At 43.1% G+C, this 27,110-nt stretch overlaps 1 protein-coding gene across 5 annotated transcripts in view; it reads left to right on the top strand.

Moving 5' to 3' along the window:
- The window catches only part of LOC126483723 (cytochrome P450 6k1-like), a 659,078-nt gene that overhangs the window by 16,019 nt on the left and 615,949 nt on the right, over window positions 1–27,110 (top strand). For 4 of the 5 annotated variants that reach the window (XR_007587767.1, XR_007587768.1, XM_050106828.1 and 1 more), the window contains exon 2: window positions 22,954–23,853. Coding sequence is in view for 3 of the 5 variants with exons in the window: in XM_050106828.1 (XP_049962785.1) it covers window positions 22,962–23,853 (892 nt within the window). In the remaining 2 variants the exon portion in view is untranslated. Of the gene's footprint in view, window positions 1–9,653; window positions 9,677–22,953; window positions 23,854–27,110 lie in introns of those variants that run through there. The other variant, XM_050106827.1, reaches the window with a different exon arrangement.

Raw genomic sequence — 27,110 nt, 5'->3', positions numbered from 1 at the left:
ATCTACGCATCCACTCTTCCTTTTCCACCCTCCTGTTACCCCTCTATAACTTCCACCTGAGTCTTGCATCTCCTACTGCTCCCCAGTCTCTCTGGTCATTTCCTCCATCCTCTCTCTCTAAGCATCTCCTCCTCCCCTCTCTTTCCTCCCCTCTCCTCCTTCTCCACACACTGACCATTTCCTCCTCCCCACCATCTCTGTTCATCTCTTCCTGCCCCCGCCACTTGTCCCTCCCTCTCTATGTCCATCTCAATCCTTCCCCTAGCTATCCTCATCCACATGTGAATCGGTGTAAAACAGGTGGATAAAGCAGGTAGACATTAATTCCAACACATTGTGCCTGTCATTCAGGGCAGAGTACACATCAGGGGCTGAAATACCATTGTTTTGCCTACATCAGCTAGGAGGCTCTAACCCCGAAAGTGCTGATACTTGTGAAGTCAATCTGTGTGCCAAAGTTGGTTGAAGTAGATTCAGGGGTTTTGGAGAAGATGCTGGATACACACACATGCTGATTTATATATATATATATATATATATATATATATATATATATATATATATATATATATATATATATATGCAGGGTGTTACAAAAAGGTACGGCCAAACTTTCAGGAAACATTCCTCACACACAAAGAAAGAAAATATGTTATGTCGACATGTGTCCGGAAACGCTTACTTTCCATGTTAGAAACCGAGCGAGGTGGCGCAGTGGTAGCACACTGGACTCGCATTCTGGAGGACGACGGTTCAATCCCGTCTCCAGCCATCCTGATTTAGGTTTTCCGTGATTTCCCTAAATCGTTTCAGGCAAATGCCGAGATGGTTCCTTTGAAAGGCACTGCCGATTTCCTTCCCAATCCTTCCCTAACCCGAGCTTGGGCTCCGTCTCTAATGACCTCGTTGTCGACGGGACGTTAAACACTAACCTAACCTAACCTTTCCATGTTAGAGCTGATTTTATTACTTCTCTTCAAATCACATTAATCATGGAATGGAAACACACAGCAACAGAACGTACCAGCGTGACTTCAAACACTTTGTTACAAGAAATGTTCAAAATGTCCTCCGTTAGCGCGGATACATGCATCCACCTCCGTCACATGGAATCCCCGATGCGCTGATATAGCCCTGGAGAATGGTGTATTGTATCGCAGCCGTCCACAATACGAGCACGAAGAGTCTGTACATTTGGTACCGGGGTTGCATAGACAAGTGCTTTCAAATGCCCCATAAACGAAAATCAAGAGGGTTGAGGTCAGGAGAGCGTGGAGGCCATGGAATTGGTCCGCCTCTACCAATCCATCGGTCACCGAATTTGTTGTTGATAAGTGTACGAACACTTCGACTGAAATGTGCAGGAGCTCCATCGTGCATGAACCACATGTTGTGTCGTACTCATAAAGCCACATGTTCTAGCAGCACAGGTAGAGTATCCCGTATGAAATCATGACAACGTGCTCCATTGAGCGTAGGTGGAAGAACATGGGGCCCCATCAAGACATCACCAACAATGCCGGCCCAAACGTTCACAGAAAATCTTTATTGATGACGTGATTGCACAATTGCGTGCGGATTCTCGTCAGCCCACACATGTTGATTGTGAAAATTTACAATTTGATCACGTTGGAATGAAGCCTCATCCCTAAAGTGAACGTTTGCACTGAAATGAGGATTGACACATTGTTGCATGAACCATTCGCAGAAGTGTACCCGTGGAGGCCAATCAGCTGCTGATAGCGCCTGCACACGCTGTACATGGTACGGAAACAACTGGTTCTCCTGTAGCACTCTCCATACAGTGACGTGGTCAACGTTACCTTTTACAGCAGCAATTTCTCTGACGCTGACATTAGGGTTACCGTCAACTGCACGAAGAATTGCCTCGTCCATTGCAGGTGTCCTCGTCGTTCTAGGTCTTCCCTAGTCGCGAGTCATAGGCTGGAATGTTCCGTGCTCCCTAAGATGCCGATCAATTGCTTCGAACGTCTTCCTGTCGGTACACCTTCGTTCTGGAAATCTGTCTCGATACAAACGTACCGCGCCACGGATATTGCCCCGTGCTATTCCATACATCAAATGGGCATCTGCCAACTCCGCATTTGTAAACATTTCACCGACTGCAAAACCACGTTCGTGATGAACACTACCCTGTTGATGCTACGTACTGATGTGCTTGATGCTAGTACTGTAGAGCAATGAGTCGCATGTCAAAACAAGCACCGAAGTCAACATTACCTTCCTTCAATTGGGCCAACTGGCGGTGAATCGAGGAAGTACAGTACATACTGATGAAATTAAAATGAGCTCTAACATGGAAATTAAGCGTTTCCGGACACATGTCCTCATAACATCTTTTCTTTATTTGTGTGTGAGGAATGTTTCCTGAAAGTTTGGCCTTACCTTTTTGTAACACCCTGTATATATATATATATATACACACACTGCTGGCCACCGTAAATGCAACACCCTGAAGGAAGCATCCGAATCAAGTGAAATTTACACCATGGGTTTGCAGCGATGAGATATGCAACTGATTAGAATTTCAGCGCAGACGCACATCACGCGCGCCTGTGGCGCCACCTCATAGCGCCATTTAACGCTTGGCGATTTCGACGAGTGTACGTTCGGCACGTGTGTTTACCTTGTGGTTGTTTCACAAGACGATCAGTTTTGCCTCGTAGACAACAGCGAACATCGTTTGATCAAGTATCCGAGTTCGACAGAGGAAGGATAGTGGCTTACCGAGATTGTGGATTATCATACAGAGAAATCGCTAGTCGTGTTGGACGAAACCAAACAACTTTAATGCGGATATGTGACCGTTGGATGCAGGAGGGTACGACGGACCGACGTGGTCGATCGCATTCACCTCGGTGCACCACTGCACGTGCTGATAGGAAAATTGTGCGCCTGGCAGTGACGGATCGCTCAGTGACATCCCGAACCATAGCACAGCACATTGCGTCTGTAACGCATCATCCAGTGTCTGCGCGTACCATTCGACGCCGTTTACAGCAGAGTGGTCTGTCCGCAAGACGTCCATTGCTTCGTCTACCATTGACGCAGAACCACAGACGTCTCCGTCGCCAATGGTGTGATGACAGACGGATGTGGACGGCAGAATGGAATGACGTTGTCTTTACTGACGAGGCACGCTTCTGTCTGCAGCACCACGATGGTCGGATTCGAGTGTGGAGACACTGTGGAGAGAGGATGCTGGACAGTTGCATTATGCACCGCCACACTGGTCTTGCACCGGGTATTATGGTATGGGGCGGTATTGGATATTACTCTTGCACGCCTCTAGTACGCATTGCCGGTACTTTAAATAGCCGGCGCTACATATCCGAGGTGCTGGAGCCAGTTGTCCTTCCTTACCTTCAGGGCTCGGCCGCAGCCATATTTCAACAGGATAATGCGCGACCACACGTGGCACGCATTGTCCAAAGGTTCTTCGTCAATAACCAGATTGAATTGCTTCCCTGGCCGGCTCGCTCTCCGGATCTTTCGCCGACAGAAAACATGTGGTTCATGGTTGCTCAACGAGTGACCCAGATTACATCCCCAGCTGCCACACCAGATGATCTTTGGCAACGTGTGGAAGCTGCTTGGGCTGCTGTACCCCAGGAACCCATCCAACGTCTCTTTGACTCAATGCCGAGACGTGTGGCAGCGGTGATCTCCAACAATGGCGGCTACTCTGGCTACTGATTCTGGCAGGAACCACATGTCACAGACGTCTGTAAACGTAATCATGTGATACTTGGTCAACATGTTATCTACAAAGTAAATTTTGTTGTGCTACCTCTTGTCTTTCTTGGTGTTGCATTTACGGTGGCCAGCAGTGTATATAGAGTGAGTCACCTAACGTTACCGCTGGATGTATTTCGTAAACCACATCAAATACTGACGAACCGATTCCACAGACCGAAGGTGAGGAGAGGGGCTAGTGTAATTGTTTAATACAAACCATACAAAAATGCACGGAAGTATGTTTTTTAACACAAACCTACGTTTTTTAAAATGGAACCACGTTAGTTTCGTTAGCACATCTGAACATATAAACAAATACGTAATCAGTGCCGTTTGTTGCATTGTAAAATGTTAATTACATCCGGAGATATTGTAACCTAAAGTTGACGCTTGAAACCTCCGACGTTCAGTTGCGTGTTGTAACAAACACGGGCCACGGTCGGCGAGCAGCATCTGCAGGGACATGTTTACGATGACGACCGTGTTTACGAGTGTGGCTCTAGTGCACTGTTGTGGTTTGGTCTAGCTGTCGCAGTGTCCGCGTGTAGCGCTTGCTGCTATTGTTATTCTGCATTCGTCTCCGCACGCTGACCAACTGTAGTACACCGTGTTACCAGACGTCTGTGATCGTGTAGTGTTTTAGGAACTGTGACCATGGTGTTTCGAACTCTGATATGGCGGAGATGATACTCATCTATGGCGAGAGTCGACGAAATGCAGCTGAAGCCTGCAGGGTGTATGCAGAACGGTACCCGGACAGAGAGCTTCCAACTTGCCGCACATTGCAAAACATCTATCGCAAACTGTATGCAACAGGTATGGTCGTAGCACGCAAACGGGTCCGTAACAGGCCCGTCACAGGAGAAGCGGGTGCAGTTGGTGTGTTAGCTGCTGTTGCCATGAACCCACACATGAGTACACGGGACATTGCGAGAGCCGGTGGTCAAAGTAGTGTCATACGCATACTGCATCGTCACCGCTTTCACCCGTTTCATGTGTCGTTACATCAGCAATTACATGGTGATGCCTTTAATCATCGAGTGCAATTCTGCCAATGGGCATTAACAGAGAATTCGTTGCAGTTCTACCTGTTTACCGATGAAGCGGGTTTCACAAACCACGGGTCAGTGAATCTACGGAACATGCATTACTGGTCCGTGGACAATCCTCGCTGCCTCAGACAGGTAGAGCGACAGCGACCGTGGACTGTAAATGTATGGTGCGGAATCATTGGCGACCACCTCATTGGTCCTCACTTCATTGCAGGGGCCCAAACAGCTGCAACATACATCGCGTTTCTACAGAATGATCTGCCAACGTTGCTCGAAAATGTCCTACTGGAAACGCGTCGACGTATGTGGTATCAGCATGATGGTGCACCTCCACATTCCGCAATTAACACTAGGCTGACCCCTGACAGGATGTTCGACGGGCGTTTCATAGGCCGTAGAGGACGCATAAATTGTCCATCCGGTTCTCTTGCCCTTACACCTCTGGACTTCTTTCTGTGCGGTACGTTAAAGGAGAATGTGTACCGTGATGTGCCTACAACCCCAGAGGATATGAAACAACGTATTGTGGCAGCCTGCGGCGACATTACAGCAGATGTACTGCGGCGTGTACGACATTCATTACGCCAGAGATTGCAATTGTGTGCAGCAAATGATGGCCACCACATTGATCATCTATTGGCCTGACATGTCGGGACACACTCTATTCCACTCCGTAATTGAAAACGGAAAGCACGTGTGAACGTGTACCTCACCCCTCATGGTAATGTACGTGTGCGTCAGTGAAAAAGACCAATAAAAAGGTGTTAACATGTGGACTTAATGTGCTGTACCAGTCTCTTCTGTACCTAAGGTCCATCACCGTTCCCTTTGGATCCCTACGTAATTCGGTACTCTCCGATACACACGATCGAGCAGCGGAGGGGTGGTACTCAAGCGTCAACTTTAGGTTACAATATCTCCGGATGTAATTAACATTTTACAATGCAACAAACGGCACTGATTACGAATTTCTTTATATGTTCAGATGTGCTAACAAAACTAACGGGGTTCCATTTAAAAAAAACCTAGTTTTATGTTAATAAAACATACTTCCGTGCATTTTTTTATGGTTTGTATTAACCAATTACACTAGCCCCTCTCCTCCCGTTCGGTCTGTGGAATCGATTCGTCAGTATTTTATGTGGTTTACGAAATATATCCAGCGGTAATGTTAGGTGACTCACCCTGTATATACAGCCCTTTTCTCTGCAGCTTACCCAGATATAAATTCGTAACATACTTTATGCAGCTCATCTTACATGTTGGAGCCTGGAAAACTGTTTTTGGTCCTGACATGTAAGCTGCCCTGAATAGCAAGTTGATTCACCAGGACGAGACTGTTCCCACATAACAAGAGTGTCAAGCAGGGCAACCTATGGGCCAGGGGTTGAAAAAACCACATTGTCCACATATTTAGTCCTACTGGAGCTAGGAGGTTATAAACACAATACTGATACTTGTGATTCCTGTTGTTTCTGTGCTAAATTTGGGTAACTTTGATCTGCAGTTTTGGATTAGATGCCAGACATACACACATACAAACATACAGTCTGCTTTATATATGTAAATGATAACAAATGTATGGGTTCGAAGAATGTTATTCCACGATCAAGAGTAACGAGCCAGTGGCGTTGTGGCACTGCTCCTTAGTGCCTAGATTGCAGATGTGTTGGTTCTGTGAAGTCCAACATTTCCCAATGAAGTCACCAGTTGATCAGCTAAATCTCTTCCATGGGTAAGGTATTTTAGCTACATGGTACAGTTCAGAGATTAGCACCTATCATTTGTTCAATGACAATGGATCTTTCGCTGTTTTGAGTGCATCATATGTTAGTTCATTATTAGTTCAGGGAAACTCTATGAATCTTGATTAATCCAAGTAAAGGTTCCCTGGCCTTCATGTAGCACCTCCTGCAACAGGAAAGTGTGGGGTACAAGGTTACTCTTCCCAGTAAAGCTAAAAATTATTCTGGGTTTCTTAAATAGCCAGAGTGATAATTTATTCTGTTTTTGGCTCATTACCTTGAGGTCTGAGACATCCAGTTGAACAGATATGGTTAATTTTGAACACAACCCCAAAATTTTTCATTTGTATCATCACTCGTACTAAATGCTAGATCCTATTACGAATGCTAGTACTGTCGGGTCTCACAACGAACGTGCCACTGTTTTTAGGGTGATGATTTCTCAGCCTCTAAACATGTTCTCAGAAGCCAATCTCTCCGACTTTACCTTATCGACAGCCGGATGATTTCATGGTGGACAGCATCCGCTATGGATATCACATATGAACTACACAAGAAAATATATATGAGTATCAGCGCTCCACGATCATCACCAGAGTCATTTGAAAATGTTTAGTGATCTTATAAATTTCGTTGCTTTGTTTTCAGGTGTAATAATCAAGTTCATTTCACGTCAAAGTAAGCCCAGAAATAGTACAGATGCATCTAAGTTAAAAGCAGTGCCCCCAAATTGGGACTCTCTTGGTGGAAAATTTAGTATGAATGATAAAAATTTACACAAAACATTCGCTAAAACGAGAAACGAAACCAATGTTCCAGTTTTTTCATGGTCAGCTGCAATTGCAGCATTGCTGTAGTAAGCCTGGAACTGTATCAATCAACAAAAAATCATTTCTGGGCAAAGAACATTTTGTTGTGACTTAAATGTCGTTGTAGCTCAGTGACAATCAAAATACACTTAAAATGTTCCTTTTTGAGACCTTATTCTTATGAATAAATTTGTCAGCAATACGACAGAACTCGCTTGACACGATATTCTGTGTGAAGTCATTTTCTCTATTGTGAAATTAACTTCGTCAATCAGTTTAAGTGTTTGGCTGATATTGTGATGTTTTGACTGATATGATGATGAACATTCTCGTTGCGTAAAGGCCGCAACACATTGTAAATATTATAAGCGAAACAGTATGTCTCTTTAGGCGTAATTTACAGGTAATTAAGTGTTATTTGTGACAGAAATATAATTAGGTACACTTGCATTTGACAAGATAAATTACAATCTGAACGTTTTATATTAATTGTAGGAAACATACATATGTGCTATCGAACAAGAAGATTTGGCCTAAAGTGCAATAAATAGCTCCCTTCATTCACAGACCAAATTAACAGGTTACAGAATCTTGTAGGGCATTATGAGAGAGTGAACGTACATTGCGATGGTCTTTGAACCTTTAACGTCTGCACTGAACCAGCATTAATGCAAAACAGTGTAAATAACATGAGAAAGAAACTACTAGGCGATATCCAAAAGTTCTCGAAATATATCAATTAAAATTATTACGTCTTCCACAGATTTTATCCTGTATGATCACTTCCCAGACGTTTTCTGAGAGTAAATACACGATTCCCACCGTTTCTGAAACTTTTCAATTGAAAATATTTCCTTGTTACGATGTCTTCCTCAAACGTCTGAGAACAACGATATAATTCTTTATCACTCTTGATATTCTGAGCTCAGACGAGGGATAGATGGTTCAAAAAATGGTTCAAATGGTTCTGAGCACTATGGGACTTAACATCTGTGGTCATCAGTCCCCTGGAACTTAGAACTACTTAAACCTAACTAACCTAAGGACATCACTCACATCCATGCCCGAGGCAGGGTTCGAACCCGCTACTGTAGCAGTCGTGCGGTTCCGGACTGAGCGCCTAGAACCGCTAGACCACCGCGGCCGGCGAGGGATAGATGGATTCTTCCATTGTGGCTTAGTTTCAGGGCCATAGCCAGCTTTCATCAACAGTAACCACATTTGAATGAAATTCTAGATCGTCTTGGAACAGTTGTTTAAGCTCTATGCTGGCTTTCACTCGATGTTTCTTCTTATTGTCTGAAAGCTCTTGTGGCACAATCTTCGCCACAGTCCTTCTCATATTCAATAATCCTGCAGAATACCTTCAGAGTTACCCTAATATATTCGCCAGGTGTTCTAGCGGTCAACGATCCTGAAGAATTAGATTTCTTCAGTAGTGAACATTTTCCCATGTGATATCAACTGATGGCCGACCGAAATGAACATCATCTTCAGCTGGAGTTCACTCTTTTTTGAAATGCTTATACCCGTTTATCTTCAACCGCTTACTTGAACATTTAGTGCTTTTTTGCACAATTTTTCCAAACTTAAAATAAATCTGCACAGACACGCTGATCTTTCAGCAAAACCGCTAAGCAAGCATGACAACCGAAACTGGGGCAGTCATAAGTTATCTAACGATTCAACTCGCACCCATTTGCCTCACACGTTCAGTGAGGATGAATGGGAGGACACCTAAGACAATTTCTTGTAATCGCAACCACTTGAGCGCAAAATTCGTATGACGGGAATTTTTTGATGCCATGTCATACCTGTTGACGTCATACGCAAGAAGGCGCTAAATTTCACAACACTTGATCTCTATATAATCTAACGTTTTTCTACACAGTTCCCCTTTAAGGTTCGTCACAAAGTTCTGAGATGCCCATTTTCCTTTCAGTAAAGATCCTTGTATTATTATCGGAAGCTGTGCCTCTCAATGTACATTAGATAATGGAATAAGCTACTGGGAATACTTTAGGGAACTTTCATCTCTACTTTTCCTTTATAGCGTAAGTTCCGTGTCATGAGACGTACTAAAAGATCTCCAGACGCAGGAGTTATTCGTGCAACGAATTCAAAGCTTGCAAATTGCAAATTAAGTCATCTACTTTCATCAGTCTGATGTACTTTAGTTACTACCCAAGTAGTCGCTTTTTGACAAGTCACATCCTGTTCAACGTCTGACCTTTGAACGCATACATATAAGATAAGCTGCGTGCAGAATTTCCCGCAGTGTCATGCACGCCAGACTCGAAGAGAGCCAGAGGCAAGTACTTATATGTGGTATTCTTACCAATTTGTTGCCCCGCGCTTGTCACATGTAGTATACACATACACACACTACTGTACATACCTGCTTAACCCAAAGGATATTTGAAGCATTATCTTGTATTGCCAACTGGCACGGAAGTGGAAAATCATCTTCTTTCGGCGAATGATCATTACATTGCGTGATAGAATATTACAGTTTTAGTTCAATTGCTTTTATTTAAAAACTTCAGTTATTTTGTCAGTGTTAAGATAGCGAAATCATACGTACTGCAGAAACTTTCCAAATAACGAAATACGTAATGTACCCCTTACCACAACTCTTTTATTTATTTATTCACTGGAAAGAAATATATACACAGATTCTGAACTGTTCCAAATTATAGGTTTGAATTTTCTAGTGCTGGATAAGAATTCTGTACGATCATTATTCAATCCCTGCAAGGAGATGCGCACGGACTCGGGCATCAATGATTTTATTTGCATGTTTCGTTCCCGCAACGGCGGTCCCAAACAGATGTGTCTCCGCAATGCTTCCACACTCCCTGATTTTACTCAGTGTCTGATAGTGTAGGCTATACACTAACTTTTAATCCAGCTCCTTCTGCCTCACTTGCTTCTGAGAAAGCTGACACAAAATTTAACTCAAAGATTCGTGAGTCTCAGTAAGCCAGAGCCCTGGATCTACATCTACACTTGTTGATAATTCGTTACTGACAAGGCTACATGTTAAAAACTGCCAAGAATTTGTTTATACAGGAAGAATACACGGAAAGAAATACTACGTCATTTTAGCTGCTAAGACACATTGTAGGTATTTCTAAAAAAAAGACAATATTTGCCAAAGTCGTAGATCGTCAGGTGGCTAGAGAAATTTATACCCTTGCCAAAACTGCCGCAGGCAGCCCATACGCAATATGGCGGACACGTTTACTTTGTCGATGGCACGTCGGCAAACAGATAACACTGACAACGCAATCACAATTCGTAAAGCAAATTTCATCTTACGTCAATGTTGTCAGTTACTTTTAACTCAAATCCGCAACTCATTTAATATCCCTAATGATTACCAATTGTCTTCGCGATATTGCTAAGTGTGAACAATGGAGATAAAACTATAAATTCATAACTAAACAAAAGAGGGAGGAAAAGTTTGTACATGAGTAGTGTGCAAAGCCGGTTTCGTTTCGTAAAACCTGAACATGATTTGGTGATTTAGACCAAGTACGAGATATGCACCAAAGTGAAACTCACAGAACTGCGAAAGAAAAATTATTCGAAGGAAGTAGAACTGCTCATGGGATTCAATGCACTGTTTCCAAGTGAGGTCTAGGAGACTGTGCGTCCTGCAAGTGAGATGAACATTAATCACTCCCTGACTTTTTCGACCTAGTTAAACAAATTCAAGAAATTATACAGAAAAGGAAGCCGCAAAGTTACGAAGGTTACTTCAATTAAATGTGTAGAAGAGACGTCATTAATGGGTAATTCTGAGAGAAACTCATAGTTAACGTAGAGACAAACCTTCTCGATACCCCCCAAATGAACGTGTATTTAGCCAATCAGTCAGGTTTCATGAAAGAACCGCCTACAAAACGCACTTTATCGTTTCGAAAGGAAAAAGGCAGAGTCGCTTTGAAGCCGATGAAAGCTGTGGCACATTCGTATACGACAATGCCAGTTATAAGTATCAGTGGATTACTGTTTGCGCAACTTTAAATTTTTCTTCGGCAACCTCAGAGCATATTATGGCCAAAAATTTAAAAAATTACCGTTTAGTTGTAAAAATCTTGTAATCGACGTAGTAAAAGCAGGAAAACTGGGAGAGAATAAGCTTCAATACTATATGCGCTACACCTTCTTAACAGTTGCAGAAAATAATTTGCTTTTGATGGACTCTTGGCCTGGACATAATAAAACCTCTGTCTTTAGGTAGATGACGAGAAGATTTTTAATACAATTGGGATACCAACCGGAACTAATAGTGTAATCTAAAAAAATTTCTACAGTGTGAAGCCTTTTCCAGAAAATTGTCAGTTAATAAAATTTCCGACAGCTCTTTGTCATTTCAGGTTTATCAGCCGATCGGAATTGCTAAACTTGAGACATTTGCGTATTGTCAGTTTGCATCACCACGTTTTATGAATTTGAGGAAATATGCCTGGTACGCACCATAATATACAGAACAACAGTCATGACGATTTCTTCCTCCATCCCAATTTTGCCTAAATAAAAATGGTAATTACTGTGAAGTCCATTAATTTTTCGTTTATCATGTGTGCCTGGTGTAAGGAAAATTCTTGTTTCCGACATCCAAGAGACACCTCACATTTGTTGTGACAACTACGACGAATAAACTAGGTTCCTTAAAAATTATCATTACAACTGTGCTACAAGAACTGTTATCAAACATTTCTTGCCTACAAATTAAAGACCCGATTGATGCAATTTGTTCAAAACATCTGCATCTACATCTACGTGATTACTCAGCTATTCACAATAAAGTGCCTGGCAGAGGGTTCAATGAACCACCTTCAAGCTGTCTCTCTACCATTCCACTCTAGAACGGCGCGGGAAAAACGAGCACTAAAATTTTTCTGTGCGAGCCCTTATTTCTCCTTATGTAGGTAGGTGTCAACAGAATGTTTTCGCATTCGGAGGAGAAAACAGGTGTTTGAAATTTCATGAGAAGATCCCGTCGCAACAAAAAACGCTTTTGTTTTAATGATTGCCACTCCAATTCACGCATCATGTCTGTGGCACTATTTCCCCTATTTCGCGATAGTACAAAACGAGCCACCCTTCTTAGAACTTTTTCGACGTCATCCGTCAGTCCACCTGATGCGGATCCCACACCGCACAGCAATACTCCAGAATAGGGCGGACAAGCGTGGTGTAAGCAGTCTCTTTAGTAGACTTATTGCATCTCCTAAGTGTTCTGCTAATGAATCGCCGTATTCGCCTTGCTCTACTCACAACATTATCTATGTGATCGTTACAATTTAGGTTATTTGTAACTGTAAACCCTAAGTATTTAGTTGAATTTACAGCTTTGAGATTTGTGTGACTTACCGCGTAATCGAAATTTAGCGGATTTCTTGTAGTACTCATGTGAATAACTTCACATTTATCTTTATTCAGGGTCAACTGTCACTTTTCGCACCATACAGATATCTTGTCTAAATCATTTTGCAATCTGTTGCCTTTACAAAACAGGAAATGACAGCATCATCTGCAAATAATCTGAGAAGGCTACTCAGATTGGCCCTTATGTCGTTAATATAGATCAGAAACGATAGAGGGCCCGTAATACTTCGTTGGGGAACGCCGGATATTACTTTCGTTTTACTAGATGACTTTCCGTCTATTACTACGAACTGTGACCTTTCTCACAGGAAATCACGAATCCAGTCGCACAACTGAGGCGATATTCCATAGTCATGCAGTTTAGTGAGAAGACGCTTGTGAGGAACGGTGTCGAAAACCTTCTGGATATCTAAAAATATGGAATCAATTTGACAACACCTGTCGATAGCACTCATTGCATCATAATTATAAAGAGCTAGTTGTGTTTCCCAAGAACGATGTTTCCTGAATCTGTGCTGACTACGTGTCAATAAATCGTTTTCTTCGAGTTAATTCATAATGTTCGAACACAGTATATGTTCCAAAACCGTACTGCACATCGACGTTAGTGATATGGGCCTGTAAATCAGCGGATTACTCCTATTTCCCTTTTTGGGTATTAGTGTGACTTGAGCAATTTTCCAGTTTTTGGGTACGGATCTTTCTGCGAGCGGTTGTATATAATTGATAAATATGGAACTATTGTATCAGCATATTCTGAAAGGAACCTGACTGGTATACAATCTTGACCGGAGGCCTTGCCTTTATTGCCGGCCGCGGTAGTCTAGCGGTTCTAGGCGCGCAGTCCGGAACCGCGCGACTGCTACAGTCGCAGGTTCGAATCCTGCCTCGGGCATGGATGTGTGTGATGTCCTTAGATTAGTTAGGGTTAAGTAGTTCTAAGTTCTAGGGGACTGATGACCACAGATGTTAAGTCCCATAGTGCTCAGAACCATTTAAACAATTTGAACCTTGCCTTTATTAAGTGATTTAAGCTGCTTTGCTACACAGAGGATATCAACTTCTATGTTTCTCGTCTTGGCAGTTGTTCTTGAATGAAATTCAGCAATATTTACTTCTCTTCTTCGGTGAAGAAATTTCGGAAAACAGTGTCTAATAACTCTGCTTTAGTGGCACTGTCATCAGTGACTTCACCGTTGTTATCGCGCAGTGAAGGAATTGATTGCGTCTTGTCATTGGTGTGCTTTATGTATGACCACAATCTCTTTGGGTTTTCTGCCAGTTTCCGAGACAGAAATTATTAAAAGCATCTCGCATTGAAGTACACGCTATATTACGAAATTTGCCAGTCTTGTGGATTTTGCGTTCTTTTAAGTTTGGCATGCTTTTTTCGTTACTTCTGCAACAGCAATCTGACCCGTTTTGTGTACCATGGGGGATCAGTACCATCACTCATTAATTTATATGGTATATATCTCTCAAGTGCCGATGATACTATCTCTTTGAAAACATTCCACAACTTTTTTACACTTACATGATCAGATCGGAAGAAGTGAAGACTGTCTCTTAAAAAGGCGTTTAGAGCATTTTCATCAGCTTTTTTTTAAATAAATGTACTTTGCGTCCTTTTTGATGGTTGTAGACGTTACGGTATTCAGCCTAGCAGCAATTGGCTCGTGGTCGCTAATCCCTGTATTCGCCCCTCATGATACTCCCTATTTGTCCAGGATTATTTGTGCTAAGAGGTCGAGTATGCTTTCGCAACCATTTACGCTTCGAGTGGGCTCATGAACAAATTGTTCAAAATAGTTTTCTGAGAAAGCATTCAGTACAATTTCGGATGACGTTTTACGGTTGCCGCTGGCTTTAAACTTATAATTTTTCCAGCAAATCGAGGGAAGATTGAAGTCACCACCGACTATAATTTTATGAGGGGGTTTTCTTTGAACTGTTGAACAACTATATCTTCTAAGTCGGGCGGTCGGTAAAACGACCCAATTAATAGTTTAATCCGATTGTCAAGTATAACCTCTACCCATACCATTTCGCAGGTACTGTCTACTTCAATTTCACTACAAGGCAAACTACTTCTGACAGCAATAAATACTCCACCACCAACTGTATTTAATCTATCCTATCTGAACACTGTTAGGTCGTCTGAAAAAATTTCGGATGAACTTATTTCCGGCTTTAGCCAGCTTTCCGTACCTGTAACTATTTGAGCTTCAGTGCTTTCTATTACGGCTTGGAGCTCTAGTTCTTTCCCATCACTGCTACAACAATTTACAACTACAATACCGATCGTTTCTACAAATACCTTACTGTGTTTTTCCTGCCCCTTTTTAGAAGAACGCCATTTCTGTGGTTTCCTGAGACCCTCTAACCTAAAAAAACCACCCAGTCCCTTCCACACAGTCCCCCGCTACCCGTATAGCGGCTTCCTGTGTGCAATGGACTCCAGATCTATTAAGCAGAACCTGGAAAGCCACCACCCGATAGCACAAGTCAAGGAATCTACAGCCTACACGGTCACAGAATCGTCTGAGCCTCTGATTCAGGCCCTCCCCTCGGTTCAGCACCAAAGGACCACAGTCGGTTCTGTCGACGATGCTGCAGATGGTGAGTTCAGCCTCAATCTCGGAAGCAAGACTGGCAGTCTTTACCATTCCTCTAGCCGCCCGAAACCAGAGAGAATCTCCTCCGATCCAAAGCGACACACGTCATTGGTACAGACATGGACTACCGCCTGCAACTGACTGCGCTCTGTACTCTTCGTAGGCATCCGCAAGCACCCTTTCCACATCCAGAACGACTCCCCCTGGTATGCTGACGGAGTGCACACTGGCTTCCTTCCCCTTTGTAGCCATGTTCCTAAGGGGCCCCATTATGTGCCTAGCATTGGAGCTCCCAACCACCAGAAAACCCTTGTGGGCCGAGACGCTTCCTCTGTAACAGGGTGGACGACTGCATCCAGCTCGGAGACTACATCAGCCACACATAACGCCAGAAACATGTTTGTCAAAAAATCAGAGAGGTCCTACGATTGACTCCTCCGAAAGTCTTTCACTGCCTGCCAGACTTCGGAATGATCTCCCACTCGACCACAGGTGAGGCATCAACATCAGTGCAGGCAGTACCTGGGGAAGCCACAGCAATGGACCGATCGGCGGACACGTGGGACGTGCTCGATGTCCCTCACATCCCTGTGTCCGAAACCCACACAGATTCCCCTTGGGAGCCGCCTCAAGCTGTGTGACAGAATCCAACACAGCCTGGAGCTGTGAGTGAAGGATCAACAGCTCAGTTCGCATCTGTACACGGCAATCACAGTTCCTATCCATTACTGAAGTCGCTCCTCTTTGAAGCTCGTCAAAATATCTAATAAACTGACAGTGCACTCGCCTTATCAGCAGCAGGAACTCGCGGTGCTCTCTCACTGACGATCTAACCGACACTGAGCTGTTCTAACCAAAACAAACAAAAGTCTGTAGGGTACGTGGGTCGATACAAGGGTCGATAACAACGGCGGTACTCTACGCTATACTTTATTAAAATAAAAGGTTGTGCCTAGTAAGTACTCAAACACGCAAGAAATCATCAATGATTTGAGGCAGTTTTGCTTTGAGTAAGTGCTTAAAATTCGTGTGAGAGCGCTTTGGACTTCGCGTTACGCGGTGCTACGTTCAGCTGGCACAGCTACCCCTGTTTATTTGCCGATTTTCACGCTCTGCAGGAAGCAGTTTACAAACCACTGTTATAAGCGGCCCTTCGTGTGGCAAATATGAGTAACTTTATACCATTCTTTATAAACACTTGCACTGCGCTTTAGTAGCTAAAATTTCGATTATGCCTTTCTTTCAATGTATTTTTCCTATGTGTAGGTTTGTCAGCTTATTATGCAGTTTTATGTGTCAAATACGCCTACTTTGAGAACTACTACAAGAGGCGATGAAAACGTTTCCGTTCAAAGACTGTAGAGTCCAGAATCGACGTACTGTCAGGCAAAATCGTCGTAAGCATTGTGGGAGGCATCCCATCGACGCGTCAGATCGTGAAACATCGTGTTCTGCTGTGTGAAGAAGTCCGTATAGGCCTGCTACACATCCCCCTCCGACAGGAATCGTCGACCCCTGAGGGCTTTCTTTAAGGGACCGAATTTGAGATATGCGCATGGTAGAGATAAGGACTGTAGGACGGGTGCTCGAGTGTCTTCCGTTTGAGGCTTCTCGCTCAGATCGATTGGCGCCTTGTGCCGAATCGCGACGTGCACGGGACGTGCTGCCGCACACGCATTCTTTATTCTCCGATGGTTGTGTGCCAGTGTTTGCCATTCGGCAGCGAAAACAGGAGTAACAGCACGTTAGTCCTGTACGGACGCATTTCTTAACAACGTAGCCAGACTTCGAAAGTTTCCCGATTCACTGCAGGCACGTCGGGAAGACTCGAATGCCACAGTTATCCCTTGTTTATATTTCATTGCTTATATACCCACATCGAAGTCACGCTACATTGCACGTACGCTACAGCAGTGTCCTCAAAGGGAAACTCTTTGATCGCCCCTTGCACAAGTATAAACGTCTCACTCGAGGATAGTCAGGAAATTTTATTTATCTTCCAGGAAAAAATGAAGCTGCCGCCATGAAACTTGGCGTCCTACGCGACTAATTTTTCTCAAGGATGGATGACTTGTCGGGGACCTTGGTTTAAGATTTTTTTTTTCCTGCACAGGAAAGCTTTCACCTCTAAAATCACCTCTTCGTCATTCTATCACTCACTAGCCCCTTATCCAAGAATCCAAGAAACGAATAAAGAGTCACTGTCTTATATAAGGAGAACACAGAAGGGAATCGGGGGAGCGGGTAGCTGCGTGCGGCAGAATTATATAGGCGAAAGAAGCGGTGTGACTCATGTGTCGAATGAGCTGGGACGATGTCGTGGACAGTTTCTCGATAGGCTCTCGCGTGACATCGTCAGGAGATTCGGTAGTGTGGTCATGAGATGGTTTGCTCCTTACAAATATAATCTGTTAGGACCACACTATGGCAATCACAGATCCTTTCAACATCATCTCGCGTGATAATGGCTGCGTCTTCACATATTTGCACTGCTTGCTTTGCTCCTCTGTTTCAGACTCACAGTGATATCCCCAGCAACCATTCATGGTCATCAGACAGCTAAAGCGCGCCGACTTTAATCGTAATTACAGTGTCGTGCAGTATACTGAAAACTGACTCATGGCTGATTTTCACTTTTCCGTTAGCTGTTGTCTCGATTCTAATACGAGTACAATGGTCTGCCATCTCCAGGGTCTCTACTCCTTGCGATTCCCGGTTCTTTCCAGAGAGATGGGCTAGTAATATAGTTGGTTACATATTCCACAGATTATTTGAAAGCTTCTTTTATTAAAACGGACATCATAATTCGTCGTTGTGGCCTGCTTGACCACACACAAAGCGTCGGTACCACCAACCACACCACTGTGTCATATGCTGGCGAATTGTTCCGACATCCTTTCACTACTGCAGCATAGACTGCGAAAACGAATTACCATAAGATACTCCCTTTCATCAGTGGACTGCGCCATTTTGGTTTGGCGCCACGCTGCTTTTTGAATAGGTTACAAGACACGTATGAGCTGTAGTAATGAACACTTTCGAACATGTGTGGACAGCACTAAATCTTGGCCTTAAAAGACTTCTTTTCCAGAGGGGTGCCACAACGAAAATTGAATTAACTCAAAGGATTGTTTTGATTAACTTATTTCATGTTCGGCAGTTGAGAGAGAGGAAGATTCAGCTTTGGGCTATGAAACATTAGTAAAACCCCTTGGCTTTTTCCTACATTGCACCAATGGCCGTTCGCCTGGTGGAAGTCTTTCGAGTTGACGCCACTTCGGCGACTTGCGTGTCGATGGGTATGAAGTGATGATGATAAGGACAACACCACACCCAGTCCCTGAGCGGAGAAAATCCCCGACCCAGCCGGGAATCGTATCCGGGCCGTTAGGTATGACATTCCGCCACGCTGACCACTCAGCTACCAGCGGCGGACATCAGAAGGCATTAACTAACAGCTGTATTCTTAGTGTCAGTTTTAATCAAGGAGGAGGAGGAGATTAGTGTTTAACGTCCCGTCGACAACGAGGTCATTAGAGACGGAGCGCAAGCTCGGGTGAGGGAAGGATGGGGAAGGAAATCGGCCGTGCCCTTTCACAGGAACCATCCCGGCATTTGCCTGAAGCGATTTAGGGAAATCACGGAAAACCTAAATCAGGATGGCTGGAGACGGGATTGAACCGTCGTCCTCCCGAATGCGAGTCCAGTTTTAATCAAGAGCTGATCCTAGACATGGCATTTTCCCATTTCCAGCGTAACTCTCCATTATTACAAGATATTTCAAGAATTATTTTCATTCATTAATCTGACTTAAGTCAAAGGCGATAACACGCGTCGACAAGATCTTCTCTCGAACGACGGCCTCCGCGCGGAGGACAACAGCGGCCACCTCACGGTCATTGACGGCGGCGTCGAAGATGCTGCCGACTGTAAGTTGTGGCGCCTTTTCTGGATGTGAAACAGAATACAAACAGAACATTGAACATACAATTCCAACACTTTTCAGTTAAAACAACAATATTTAACAATAATGCAGTTCAGCATAGGTCATCATATTGGCATAATATTGACTCACCAGCCAACTGACCGGTAGAATGTGGTGCAACTGTCTGGGCCTTCTTGTCACACCACGTCTAGCGCAGTACTAGAGTACTGCAGTGTGGGGATTTCAGTGTGTTCCAAGGCTGCATATGTACCTGCAAACAGACAAAAAATCAATAGCACGGTTGTAACTGAAGGTTTATGACTGTCCCTCGTACGTTATCAAGAAATGTGACCAAATCTACTACCTGTCGTATTTGAGCGCTACAATATTATTTATGTTCATTAACAGATGATGAAGATAGGCTGGAAGTAGATCGGTTTTGAATAAACTGAACAACTTGAAATTGCGAAATTCTATTTTAATGACGACTCTGATTTTGTGTAAAAATTATTTAGTCTCGAACAGCACAACACAATCCAGTCCTCCATGGTCAAACAGAAACCCGGCGATCTGTTTGTATCACGTAACTGTTTTGTTGGCAACTACGGTCCGATTCACGAACGACAGTGGTTCTCGCTCGTAGAGGCACGGACGGAGTTACACAGCCGCCGGTTCAAAGCGACAGCTGCGGTACGCGCATACACGTGCTTTGCGGTCGAAGAAAGCGTGTATCCTGCAAATTACGTGTCTCGCTTGCTTATGTAGAATTTTTCGCTTACCACTACCATCGGTGATGACAGCTCGCAACAAGTGGAATAAAAATTCATGAATTAATTCGCTACGATTACTTAAAATGTTCGCATTGACTACGACATTCGCAGCAAAATCCGCAAAGTAACAGCATGTGGAAAGAAAAGCAGAGAGCGCGTCCCCTACTAAGTATGCAGTTAAGCGTTGCTGTCGAGGCCATATTGAAACCGTGGAAACGCGAAACAACAACAGCTTACTACTGCGGCTCGAAAGGACGTTCTTACGGTACGGAAGCAATGTAGTCAGCTAAATGAAGACTATTATGGAAGGAAACGCTAATGAAACAAGTTGTGATAAATCTGTAAATCAAAACATGTCATATACTCTTAAACTTTTAAATTAATTACTATTCAAATGTTCAAACTATGAAGTTCCACTGTTTTTAGCTTCAGATAACAATGAATCTACTTTGTTTTGTAAATGTCAGTTTTCTCTTGCAACAATTACATTTTAGTTCTGAAGTTTTCCTTTCTGGAACTTTGAGTCGATGAATCAACTTCACTTCAAAAAGAAACAGCAGTTATGGGACATACTGCAGGAGATTCATTTTTTATATCCAAGCTGGAACAATATGCTCTCTAGGTTTTTGTCCAGAAGTACCATCTCCTCATTTTCAAAAATCTTTGTACGTTACCAAGAAACACCCCAAAAATGTGGTTTTTGGGTGCCAAAACAGAGTATCGGATTCCAAGACGGTTATGCACAGAAATGACTGACATTTTTACGATAAATTCCTAAGATCCCAAGCTGAACAACCTTGAAAATTTTCTTGACTTACTTAGCTGTTTCAGAGACACAAATGTTCCATGTTACTGCACTCGCACACTAAAATACGCCCGTTAAATCCGATGTCAGGCGAAAAAGTAGTTTATAAAGAGGCGAACCTCGGAGAAATATGCTGTAAAGTGTCTACGTTGTCATCAGAAAGGTTCTGAAAACCCAACCGTATAGAGAGTAGTACTGAATCAAATGCAAAATTCTTAACGTCCGGTCTGAGGTGTAAAATTAGTTTCGCTTTATTTCGGTTTCACATAAGTAAACTGTCAACATCTTACTGACCCATAAAGTTCTTTCCATTCGGGTGATATGCCCTGCTGTAGCAGCGAAAAGAAGGAAACCATCGGAAAATTGCTACTATAGGGACACAAAAAGGCGAATATTCTCCTGTTTAAAAGACTGGCTGAAAAGCGGGGTACCAGCTTCCTCATTGTACCTTCTCCAACTCCTTTAAAAATGTTCACAAAAAGTATGGCCTGTGAACACATGCGAGGATTTTTATACTGAGAGAGAAGGAGACAGTACGGAGGGAAAGGGACGGAAAAGCAATAAGAACTGAAAGATAGTATACAATGGTTGTGATACAGAAGAACGAAAGAGACAACGGCAATGTGAGAGAAAGGGAGGGACACGGTGGCAGTGGAACATGGTTGACCTGACAGAACTGTGCTAGGAGTAGAATAAAGTAGACAGTGCCAGTGGGAGAGAAATAAAGAGAAGGAGAAAATGAAAGTGAATGGTAGTCAGTGATAATGAGATAGAGAGTCCATGACGATGACAACGAGGAAGAGCGAGATAATGACAGTGAGAGAAGACAGCAGCTCTGAGAAGGAATAAATGAGATAGCAGCAGTAAGAGAGAGAGCAAGAGTGAGACAGTGACAGCGAGAGCTGATTGCAGTAGTAGGACAGAACGAAGGAATCTGCGACTGTGAGACAGGACACAGCGGCAGGTAGAGAGACACAGGGAAATAATGACAGTGGCTTGGACTGAATGAGTGAGTGAGACTGGGCAACTGAGTGTGGACTAGTGGGTGTGAGCGAGCTATAATTAGGGAGCTTTTGCGAGTGAGAGGTGAGCTGTATGTTAAAAACAGAGCGAATATTTTCGCATGACAAAATTTTTGAGAATATTGTTAAAGGTGCTGAGGAATGTGGTATTCCACTATTCAGTAGGAGTTTTTTAAAGAGGAGCGTATTCACCTTTTTTGCGCTCCTATAGGAGCACTTTTCCGCTGGTTGAAGTATGATGCAAACGAACATTACAGATTATTGTACTGCTCTGCTACTTAGCATCTCATTTTACACTTTATGTTGTCCAGTACTATGGCCAACACCCAGTACTCCAATAGACGTGGAATATGACCTGTCTTGGAAGTGTGAATCAACAAATTTATTCTTCCTTCTGTAATTAAGAAGCAAGAACTGCTTGTAGCCTTTCTGAATCTCAATAAACATACTATAGTCTACCAGACATGCTAATTATTGTAGATAAAATTTAATATAAGAAAATTATATGCAGTTAGAAATAAGGATTTAATTTTGGACCATATTAACAATGATGATATCCCTTCTGGCTGTATAATCACTAACAACAAAGAACATATAGAGGAAACCAAAACAATACATAAAGCCTTTAATAATGTAAAGTTGATCCTGTGTATACAAGTATTACATGCTACATTTTATGAGTGACAGCAAACAGTATCTGCATACTTTTAGATATCCAGCAGTAGAGTGTTCATGCATTTTTTTAAATCAGAATCGGTGAGTAGATGAAGTTTAACTTTATTTCCACATGCAGGAACATTATTTGTTGTTGAATGGCATTGTGAAAGCAGCAAGTCAGCGTGACTAAATCATGATTGGATATAGGGTGATTTTAATTTACCCTCTACTTTAAGAAATCAGCAACAAACAGTAGAGGGATTCGTTTTATGGCTAACCACTGATAGTATGGACTTGCACAATGAATTTGCCTGTGATACATAAGAAATTAAATATTATGACACAAAAAGACTCTGAACATATTTCTGATCATACCCTTCATTTGTTTTTGCAGGAACCAAAATGGCTGTTATCTTTGATTCCTGGATGAATGAAATGTTAGCTCTACTGTCCACAATTTTTGTGATTATCTACGTCACATTCAAAATTAATTATACCTATTGGAAGAAGAAGGGACTGCCCTATTTAGAGCCATCCTTTCCACTAGGGAATGCCTGGGATACGACGCTCATGAGAAAAAGTCCAGGCGAGGGTATGCGAGACGTGTATTTTGAAGGCAAAGGAAAGAGTGTAGTGGGTATTTACACAATAAACAGTCCAATTCTCATCTTTCGAGACCCAGAACTAATAAAGACGATCATGGTGAAGGACTTTAACTATTTCCCTGACCGGGGCATCTACATAGACGAAGAGACAGATCACCTATCAGCACACTTATTCTTCCTCGGTGGCACCAAATGGAAGTCTCTGAGACAGAAGCTGACGCCCACGTTCACGTCGGGCAAGATGCGAGCCATGTTCGGCATCGTCCAGGACTGCGCACGCGTTCTGTCTGACGTCACACCGGCGGGCAAGGTCGTGGAAGTGCGCGAACTGATTGCCCGCTACTCCACCGACGTCATAGCCTCTTGCGCCTTTGGGATCAATGTCGACAGTCAGCACAACCCTGAGGCGGAATTCCGGCAGTGGGGCAGGCGCTTCTTCAAGCCATCTCTCCGTACCTACATGACCCAGGCGCTGGGATTTTTCAACCCCAAGCTGCGCAAACTGATACCTGTGGCCTTCACGCCTAAGGACATCACAGAGTACTTCACGCGAGTCGTCGAGGACACAGTAAAACACAGAGAGGAGGCTGGCGTTATCAGGAAGGATTTCATGCAGCTGCTGATACAACTGAAAAATAAAGGATATGTTGATGACAGCTTCTCAATCAGCGTGGAGAAGAGTGAAGAAGGTAAGATATTTTTTTCAGTTTTTGCATATTCTGACACTCTTGACTGTCCCCCAAACCATTGGAAATATCGCCATTCTCATTTCACTGTGAAAAACAGTTACACAGTTACAACTCTTATCATAAACTGCATGGGTGCCATCGCCTACATTTAAATTTGGAAGGACAGACATTTTATGAACAGGATGAACTGCATAAATATTTCACCTCAGATACCATATGATTCATTTGGATCTGATATTGTGACACAAACTTAATCAGTTTTTAAAAATTGTTTTGTATTACGTTTGTCTGCTAATTGTGTAAATTTTGCTTTGTAGGCCTATGTTTTAAGAATCACATGCTGTGTTACTCAAATACTAACAGGGATCATTCTCAGATGTGAGAGACAACCTGTGTAACAGAGTATCTGGGTGGGTGGTGTTGCAGACCAGCCCGTCGATAACTGGGGATTGTGGATTTCATACAGATCTGACAACTCAGTGTATCACAAGTTAGCACCCTACTTCAAGTTGGTGCAAGAGATGAAGTTAGTTAAATAAAGTCACCTAGTGCAGAAAATATTTCCCATTTTGCTTACAAGAGGTTGGTATAGATATGATTTCTCCATTTTACTCATGGTTGTAGTTATCTAAGTAACATTGGATTCAACCTTTCAGTCCCTAGATGGTGACAGTAGTGGGTACGTAGTTCATAAATGTAACAGGCATAAAATTTTAGATGATTACATTATGAAGAATATATATAAAGGGAGAGCCACCTAACGTTACTGCTGGATATATTTCGTAACCACATCAAATACTGACGAACCGATTCCACAGACCGAACGTGAGGAGAGGGGCTAGTGTAATTGTTTAATACAAACCATACAAAAATATACGGAATTATGTTTTTTAACACAAACCTACGTTTTTTAAATGAAACCCCGTTAGTTTTGTTAGCACATCTGAACATACAAACAAATACGTAATCACTGCCGTTTGTTGCATTGTAAAATGTTAATTACATCCGGAGATATTGTAACCTAAAGTTGACGCTTGAGTACCACTCCTCCGCTGTTCGATCGTGTGTATCGGAGAGCACCGAATTACGTAGGGACTCAAAGGGGACTGTGATGGACCTTAGGTACAGAAGAGACTGGAACAGCACATTACGTCCACATGCTAACACCTTTTTATTGGTCTTTTTCACTGACGCACATGTACATTACCATGAGGGGTGAGGTACACGTACACACGTGGTTTCCGTTCTCAATTACGGAGTGGAATAGTGTGTCCCGACATGTCAGGCCAATGGATGTTCAATGTGGTGGCCATCATTTGCTGCACACAATTGCAATCTCTGGCGTAATGAATGTCGTACACGCAGCAGTACATCTGGTGTAATGTCGCCGCAGGCTGCCACAATACGTTGTTTCATATCCTCTGGGGTTGTAGGCACATCACGGTACACATTCTCCTTTAACGTACCCCACAGAAAGAAGTCCAGAGGTGTAAGATCAGGAGAACGGGCTGGCCAATTTATGCGTCCTCCACGTCCTATGAAACGCCCTTCGAACATTCTGTCAAGGGTCAGCCTAGTGTTGATTGCGGAATGTGCAGGTGCACCATCATGCTGATACCACATACATCGACGCGTTTCCAGGGGGACACTTTCGAGCAACGTTGGCAGATCATTCTGTAGAAATGCGATGTATGTTGCAGTGCTCTCCGATACACACGATCAAACAGCGGAGGAGTGGTACTCAAGCGTCAACTTTAGGTTACAATATCTCCGGATGTAATTAACATTTTACAATGCATCAAACGGCACTGATTACGTATTTGTTTATATGTTCAGATATGCTAACAAAACTAACGGGGTTCCATTTAAAAAAACGTAGGTTTGTGTTAAAAAACATACTTCCGTGCATTTTTGTATGGTTTGTATTAAACAATTACAACAGCCCCTCTCCTCACGTTCGGTCTGTGGAATCGGTTCGTCAGTATTTGATGTGGTTTACGAAATATATCCAGCAGTAACGTTGGGTGACTCACCCTGTATATATATATATATATATATATATATATATATATATATATATATATATATATATATATATATATATATGATATCCTTAGACCTGGTAGTGCTCTATAATCCGGCCCCACAGGTTAATCCGTATTACTCGCCTTTCCTGGTGAAATAGTTACATGAATATATATAAATCCCACAGAAAATTTTTCAAGACTATCAGTTATGTGATACCAAAAGCGAACTTTGAATTACACGGGGAAATTGAGACCACTGCAGATGAATATAATCTGCCTGACACCCAGAAGACATAGTTGGATGTCCATGTAACGTCGTACAAGTACACACCTTTGGTGGGTGTGTAAATGATTAGAGTTGCAGTTCTCTGTGAGAGGTAGAACGGCCACCCGAGTGTGTTCGTATCTGGTGCTGCTACCAGGTCTCTTTCGGTATATAGGGATCATGAGCAGCATCATATGTTGAGTAATCACTGTTAAGGACACGGATATGACACGCACTCGTATGAGACAGCGTTATCAGCACCTGACGGAGTCTGAAACGAGCCTCATGTTGGTTCTGCCGCCGGAAAACTGATCAAAATGTGCAATAAATACTAACAAAGAGATACAGGGGCTGGCCAGTACTTACCTCAGCTCAGTACAGCCGATAGATACACATAAAACAGAACTGAAAATTTACATTCCTAGCTTTCGGAACTTTGTTCCTTCATCAGGGAGGAGAGAGGGGATAAAAGGGGAGAGGGGTAAGTGGATTCAGTTACTCACAACCCAGGTTATGAAGCAACAGGGAAAGGTAAACAGGGAGGGTAGCAAGGATGGAGGCATGGTTGTCAGAGGGAAGCCAAAGATATTCTACTGTTAAGTACTGTGCCAGCTTCAAATCAAAGAGGATGCATACAGAAGTAAAGAGGAATATAGTATAAAGATAATTACAACTATGTAGGATGAAAAGATGCGTGAATGGCTAAAGAGGAAAGGGAAAGAGGAGAAGACTGAAGAGTGAATGGGAGTGAGGTTGTTTAACGTAGGTTCAGTCCAGGGGGATGGCGGGATGAAAGGATGTGTTGGAGTGCAAGTTCCCATCTCCGCAGTTCAGAGGGACTGGTGTTGGGTGGGAGAAGCCAAATGGCACATACGGTGTAGCAGGTTCCTAGGTCCCTAGAATGATGCTGGAGGGCATGCTCCGCTACTGGGTATTGGGCATCTCCTAGGCGGACAGTTCGTCTG

Source organism: Schistocerca serialis, chromosome 6, assembly GCF_023864345.2.
Source record: "Schistocerca serialis cubense isolate TAMUIC-IGC-003099 chromosome 6, iqSchSeri2.2, whole genome shotgun sequence".
Taxonomy (NCBI): domain Eukaryota; kingdom Metazoa; phylum Arthropoda; class Insecta; order Orthoptera; family Acrididae; genus Schistocerca; species Schistocerca serialis.
Note: the sequence above shows the minus strand (reverse complement) of the source record. Positions and strands in the feature narration are given on the sequence as shown.